The 8124-nt window shown below is 39.2% G+C and overlaps 1 protein-coding gene across 1 annotated transcript in view; it reads right to left on the bottom strand.

Moving 5' to 3' along the window:
* Positions 1 to 5705, bottom strand: part of SPOCK2 (SPARC (osteonectin), cwcv and kazal like domains proteoglycan 2) — a 236909-nt gene extending 231204 nt beyond the window's left edge. The window contains exon 1 of the mRNA XM_053691931.1: positions 5435 to 5705. Within this exon, the coding sequence (XP_053547906.1) occupies positions 5435 to 5599 (165 nt within the window). The 5' untranslated portion in view covers positions 5600 to 5705. The remainder of the gene's footprint in view (positions 1 to 5434) is intronic.
* Positions 5706 to 8124: the final 2419 nt, after the last annotated feature.

The raw sequence follows: 8124 nt of genomic DNA, 5'->3' as shown, positions 1-8124 counted from the left end.
TGTTGTATTAATCTTCAGGCTTAGAGATGAGGAGGATCTATGTAATATTATAATGATGTGATGATGCAGCGCCAGCTGTTTATACTGATATCAAGTGTCCCTAGGGAACAGATTCCTGTATTATATATTCACAGGAGCTGTCAATAAAGACAGAGAATCTATGTGCTGAGGGCTATTAGATCTGCAAGTTCCCTGAGATTCCCGTGTGTGGCAGAAATATAAACAGCATTTACAGGACACAAGGCCGGGAGAGCAGCTTTGGGCACAATTACTTGCAAATGGTCACATATACAACCTGCTGTTTGACCTCATTAAAATTCCTTTACTAACAAATCTGCTGCCGTTGTTCCTCATTAGCGGTGTTTGCTGAACTGGCTATCGCTTTATCCATTAACCCCTGCGCTGCCAGAGAACTAGCAATGCTTTTTTTTTCTGTTGTAAGGGAGGACTCGGTCACCCTGATGTTATTAATGAGGCTCACTCTGTTATAGGGAATATATGTGCACACATAATACCAGAGACAGCTACATACCTGCACAGACAAATCATTTACCCTTTCCTCTAGACACAATGCAGAGTTTATGTCTGATATTAAGACCTTCTTGAATTGTTATAATCCCTGCTCTGATATACTAACCACTATATAAAATTGCTTTATACAGTTTATTTAGCAAATAAGATTATTAAAAGGTGTGCGTTTCTGTATATAGGTGACTAGGTGAGTGTCAATTTATGTATGTATATGTATATACAGGTGACTGATTGTGTGTATATGTATGTGTGTGTACAGGTGACTGAGTGTGCATGTATGTGAGTGCATGTATATATATATCCAGGTGACTGAGTATGCATGTATGTATTTTTATGTATATTCAGGTGATTGAGTGTGCATGTATGTTTATATATCTATATCCAGGTGAATGAGTGTGCATGTATGTATTTTTATGTATATCCAGGTGATTGAGTGTGCATGCATGTATTTACATGTATATCCAGGTGATTGAGTGTGCATGTATGTATTTATTTATATGTATATCCAGGTGATTGAGTGTGCATGTATGTATTTATATGTATATCCAGGTGAATGAGTGTGCATGTATGTATTTTTATGTATATCCAGGTGATTGAGTGTGCATGCATGTATTTACATGTATATCCAGGTGATTGAGTGTGCATGTATGTATTTATTTATTTGTATATCAAGGTGACTGAGTGTGCATGCATGTATTTATATGTATATCCAGGTGATTGAGTGTGCATGTATGTATTTACATGTATATCCAGGTGATTGAGTGTACATGCATGTATTTATATATATATATCCAGGTGATTGAGTGTGCATGCATGTATTTATATGTATATCCAGGTGATTGAGTGTGCATGTATGTATTTATTTATTTGTATATCAAGGTGACTGAGTGTGCATGTATGTATTTACATGTATATCCAGGTGATTGAGTGTGCATGTATGTATTTATTTATATGTATATCCAGGTGATTGAGTGTGCATGTATGTATTTATATGTATATCCAGGTGAATGAGTGTGCATGTATGTATTTTTATGTATATCCAGGTGATTGAGTGTGCATGCATGTATTTACATGTATATCCAGGTGATTGAGTGTGCATGTATGTATTTATTTATTTGTATATCAAGGTGACTGAGTGTGCATGCATGTATTTATATGTATATCCAGGTGATTGAGTGTGCATGTATGTATTTACATGTATATCCAGGTGATTGAGTGTACATGCATGTATTTATATATATATATCCAGGTGATTGAGTGTGCATGCATGTATTTATATGTATATCCAGGTGATTGAGTGTGCATGTATGTATTTATTTATTTGTATATCAAGGTGACTGAGTGTGCATGCATGTATTTATATGTATATCCAGGTGATTGAGTGTGCATGTATGTATTTACATGTATATCCAGGTGATTGAGTGTACATGCATGTATTTATATATATATCCAGGTGATTGAGTGTGCATGCATGTATTTATATGTATATCCAGGTGATTGAGTGTACATGCATGTATTTATATATATATCCAGGTGATTGAGTGTGCATGCATGTATTTATATGTATATCCAGGTGATTGAGTGTACATGCATGTATTTATATATATATATATATATATATATATATATATATATCCAGGTGATTGAGTGTGCATGCATGTATTTATATGTATATTCAGGTGACTGAGTGTGCATGCATGTATTTATATGTATATCCAGGTGTTAGAGTGTGCATGCATGTATTTATATGTATATTCAGGTGACTGAGTGTGCATGCATGTATTTATATGTATATCCAGGTGTTAGAGTGTGCATGCATGTATTTATATATATATCCAGGTGATTGAGTGTGCATGCATGTATTTATATGTATATTCAGGGGACTGAGTGTGCATGCATGTATTTATATATATATCCAGGTGATTGAGTGTGCATGCATGTATTTATATGTATATCCAGGTGATTGAGTGTGCATGTATGTATTTATATGTATATCCAGGTGATTGAGTGTGCATGCATGTATTTACATGTATATCCAGGTGATTGAGTGTGCATGTATGTATTTATTTATTTGTATATCAAGGTGACTGAGTGTGCATGTATGTATTTACATGTATATCCAGGTGATTGAGTGTGCATGTATGTATTTATTTATATGTATATCCAGGTGATTGAGTGTGCATGTATGTATTTATATGTATATCCAGGTGAATGAGTGTGCATGTATGTATTTTTATGTATATCCAGGTGATTGAGTGTGCATGCATGTATTTACATGTATATCCAGGTGATTGAGTGTGCATGTATGTATTTATTTATTTGTATATCAAGGTGACTGAGTGTGCATGCATGTATTTATATGTATATCCAGGTGATTGAGTGTGCATGTATGTATTTACATGTATATCCAGGTGATTGAGTGTACATGCATGTATTTATATATATATATCCAGGTGATTGAGTGTGCATGCATGTATTTATATGTATATCCAGGTGATTGAGTGTGCATGTATGTATTTATTTATTTGTATATCAAGGTGACTAAGTGTGCATGCATGTATTTATATGTATATCCAGGTGATTGAGTGTGCATGTATGTATTTACATGTATATCCAGGTGATTGAGTGTACATGCATGTATTTATATATATATCCAGGTGATTGAGTGTGCATGCATGTATTTATATGTATATCCAGGTGATTGAGTGTACATGCATGTATTTATATATATATCCAGGTGATTGAGTGTGCATGCATGTATTTATATGTATATCCAGGTGATTGAGTGTACATGCATGTATTTATATATATATATATATATATATATATATATATATATATATATATATATATATACAGGTGATTGAGTGTGCATGCATGTATTTATATGTATATTCAGGTGACTGAGTGTGCATGCATGTATTTATATGTATATCCAGGTGTTAGAGTGTGCATGCATGTATTTATATGTATATTCAGGTGACTGAGTGTGCATGCATGTATTTATATGTATATCCAGGTGTTAGAGTGTGCATGCATGTATTTATATATATATCCAGGTGATTGAGTGTGCATGCATGTATTTATATGTATATTCAGGGGACTGAGTGTGCATCAATGTATTTATATGTATATCCAGGTGTTAGAGTGTGCATCCATGTGTTTATATGTATATTCAGGTGACTGAGTGTGCATGCATGTATTTATATATATATCCAGGTGATTGAGTGTGCATGCATGTATTTATATGTATATCCAGGTGATTGAGTGTGCATGTATGTATTTATATGTATATCCAGGTGATTGAGTGTGCATGTATGTATTTATATGTATATCCAGGTGATTGAGTGTGCATGCATGTATTTATATGTATATTTAGGTGAATGAGTGTGCATGCATGTATTTATATGTATATTTAGGTGAATGAGTGTGCATGTATATATGACTGTGTATGTGTGTATATGTACCCAGGTGTTTGAATCTATGTTTATGAATGTGTATTTGTGTAACTGGGTGTGCACGCGTTTGTGTGTGTAACTGGGTGTGCACGCGTTTATGTGTGTAACTGGGTGTGCATGTGTTTATGTGTGTAACTGGGTGTGCACACGTTTATGTGTGTAACTGGGTGTGCACGCGTTTATGTGTGTAACTGGGTGTGCACGCGTTCGTGTGTGTAACTGGGTGTGCACACGTTTATGTGTGTAACTGGGTGTGCACACGTTTATGTGTGTAACTGGGTGTGCACGTGTTTGTGTGTGTAACTGGGTGTGCACGCATTTGTGTGTGTAACTGGGTGTGCACGCGTTTGTGTGTGTAACTGGGTGTGCACGCGTTTGTGTGTGTAACTGGGTGTGCGCGCGTTTATGTGTGTAACTGGGTGTGCACGTGTTTGTGAGTGTAACTGGGTGTGCACGTGTTTATGTGTGTAACTGGGTGTGCACGTGTTTGTGTGTGTAACTGGGTGTGCACGTGTTTATGTGTGTAACTGGGTGTGCACGTGTTTGTGAGTGTAACTGGGTGTGCACGTGTTTGTGTGTGTAACTGGGTGTGCACGTGTTTATGTGTGTAACTGGGTGTGCACGTGTTTGTGAGTGTAACTGGGTGTGCACGTGTTTATGTGTGACAATGTGACATACCTAATAAGATCCCACTACAAACAGTGATTATACCCCCCCCCGTCTCCCTCATTTGCCTCATATGCAGTAATAGTTCCCCAGTGTAGGGCAACACAGCCTCCTATTCTGCCCTCTTAACATCTCCATGTAAAATACATCATTAGAAAGCTGCCATTTATACGACATTGTATTAACCCCTTCTGGCCTCCCTCACACAACGATCTGAAATCCCCATCATGTCCCTCAGCCCCTCACACCCGGGCATTGCACCCTGCAATCCTTAACCCCTTGTGCTCCCCCCCTTTATGCCAGTGCCTTCCTGCCCCCTGGCTGCCAGCTGATACCCCTTGTGCTCCCCCCTTTATGCCAGCTGATACCCCTTGTGCTCCCCCCTTTATGCCAGCTGATACCCCTTGTGCTCCCCCCTTTATGCCAGCTGATACCCCTTGTGCTCCCCCCTTTATGCCAGCTGATACCCCTTGTGCCCCCCCTTTATGCCAGCTGATACCCCTTGTGCCCCCCTTTATGCCAGCTGATACCCCTTGTGCTCCCCCCTTTATGCCAGCTGATACCCCTTGTGCTCCCCCCTTTATGCCAGCTGATACCCCTTGTGCCCCCCCTTTATGCCAGCTGATACCCCTTGTGCTCCCTCCTTTATGCCAGCTGATACCCCTTGTGCTCCCCCCTTTATGCCAGCTGATACCCCTTGTGCTCCCCCTTTATGCCAGCTGATATCCCTTGTGCCCCCCCTTTATGCCAGCTGATACCCCTTGTGCCCCCAGACTCACGTCTCGGAATCGGTTCCAGTGCTTGATCTTGCCGCTGTACTGGTTGATGGAAGACAACCACTGCTCATCCTCCATGAAATTAGCCGTGTTATCCGGCTCCTGAGCCCAGGCCAGGGGCATCATGATCAGGGGCAAGAGGAGCACGCAGCCCCCGGGGTTCCGCATCCTGTCTGCGGGGAAAAGAGTGAGGAGGACGGCGGCTGCTGAGAGCGGAGGCTGCGGGAGGAGCTGACGGACCTGATGCTGATGCTGCTACTGGGTGACAGCTGGGGCTGCGGGGCCGGCTCTGCGCAGGTGCGGGCGGCGCTGACATCATCCCCAGGTACCGGCCCACTGGCAGCATCACTGGTACAGGGGGGAGGGCACATACCCATAGATAGATAGATAGATAGATAGATAGATAGATAGATAGATAGATAGATAGATAGATAGATAGATAGATAGATAGATAGATAGATAGATTAGATTAGATTAGATAGATACAGATAGATTAGATAGATACAGATAGATAGATAGATGGATAGATAGATACAGATAGATTAGATAGATGGATAGATACAAATAGATTAGATAGATACAGATAGATTGATACATAGATACAGATAGATAGATTAGATAGATACAGATAGATTGATACATAGATACAGATAGATAGATACAGATAGATAGACAGATAGATACAGATAGATAGATAGATACAGATAGATTAGATAGATAGATACAGATAGATATATAGATAGATACAGATAGATGATAGATTAGATAGATACAGATATAGATGATAAATAGATATATAAATAGATAGATACATAGATAGATAGATACAGATAGAGATATACAGATAGAGATATATGATAAATAGATAGAGAGATAGATGATATATAGAAACATAGATATATAGACAGATATATTGGATAGATAATAGATACATATGTATATAGATAGATAGATTAGATAGAGATAGATGATAGAGATAGACAGATAGATAGATTATAGATAGAGATATAGAGATATGGATGGATAGATAGACTGATTATAGAAAGATAGACAGACAGGTTATAGAGAGAAAGATAAAAAGAGATTTCACAGGGATCAATTAGTGATCATACAATGCAAATAACACTTCAGTGAGACAAAGCTCTCTAATGCCAATTATCTTACAGAACAAATTTACTAACATCTGTCTTCATACATGCACACACGCATGCACACATACATGCACAAACACGTGCACACATACATGCACAAACACGTGCACACATACATGCACACACAGGCACAAACACATGCATACATACATTCACACACACATGCACAAACATTTTCACACACACACATGCACACATACATATACACACACACACACACATGAACAAACACATGCACACACACACATGCATGCACACACAAACATGTGCACACACATGCAAACATGCATGCACAGACACATGCAAACATACATGCACAAATACTTGCACACACATACATGCACACTTACATGCACACATACATGCACAAACAAGGAGTACACATACATGCACAAACACGTGCACACATACATGCACAAACACTTGCACACTTACATGCACACACACATACATGCACAAACACGTGCACACATGCATGCACAAACACATGCACACATACATGCACAAACACGTGCACACATACATGCACAAACACATACACACATACATGCACACGCACAAACACGTGCACACATACATACATGCACGCATACATGCACACTTACATGCACATGCACAAACATGTGCACACATACATACATGCACACATGCATGCACAAACACGTGCACAAACACATGCACACTTACAAGCACACATACATGTGCACAAACACGTGCACACATATATGCACAAACACATGCACACTTACATGCACACATACATGCACATACATGCACACACATATACATGCACAAACATGTGCACATACATGCACAAATGCATGCACACATATACATGCGCACAAACACATGCACACATACATGTGCATGCACACATACATGCGCACACACATGCACACACCCACATGCAAAAACACCTGCACATACATGCACAAACACATGCAAACATACATGCACACATACATGCACACACACATGCACAAACACATGCAAACATACATGCACAAACACATGCATACATAAATGCACAAAAACATGCACACATACATGCACAAACCCACACACACATGCACAAACACATGCAAACATACATGCACAAACACATGCACACATAAATGCACAAAACCATGCACACATACATGCACAAACATTTGCACACACACATGTACACACACACATGAACAAATACATGCACACATACATACATGCACACACAAACATGTGCACACACATGCACAGACACATGCAAACATACATGCACAAATACTTGCACACACATACATGCACACACACACGTGTACAATCACATGCACACAAACATGTGCACACATGCACAGATACATGCACACATGCATGCGCGCACACATACACATCACATGCACACACACATCACACACATACAGTACATGCACACAAACATGCACAAAGACATGCACAAACACATGGACACATGTATGCGCACACACACACACATACATACATACATACGCATGTACACACACATATACACACACAGTACCAATCTTACAAACAAATACACAC

This window comes from Bombina bombina, chromosome 9 (assembly GCF_027579735.1).
Source record: "Bombina bombina isolate aBomBom1 chromosome 9, aBomBom1.pri, whole genome shotgun sequence".
NCBI lineage: Eukaryota > Metazoa > Chordata > Amphibia > Anura > Bombinatoridae > Bombina > Bombina bombina.
This window is presented reverse-complemented; position numbering and strand designations above follow the sequence as displayed.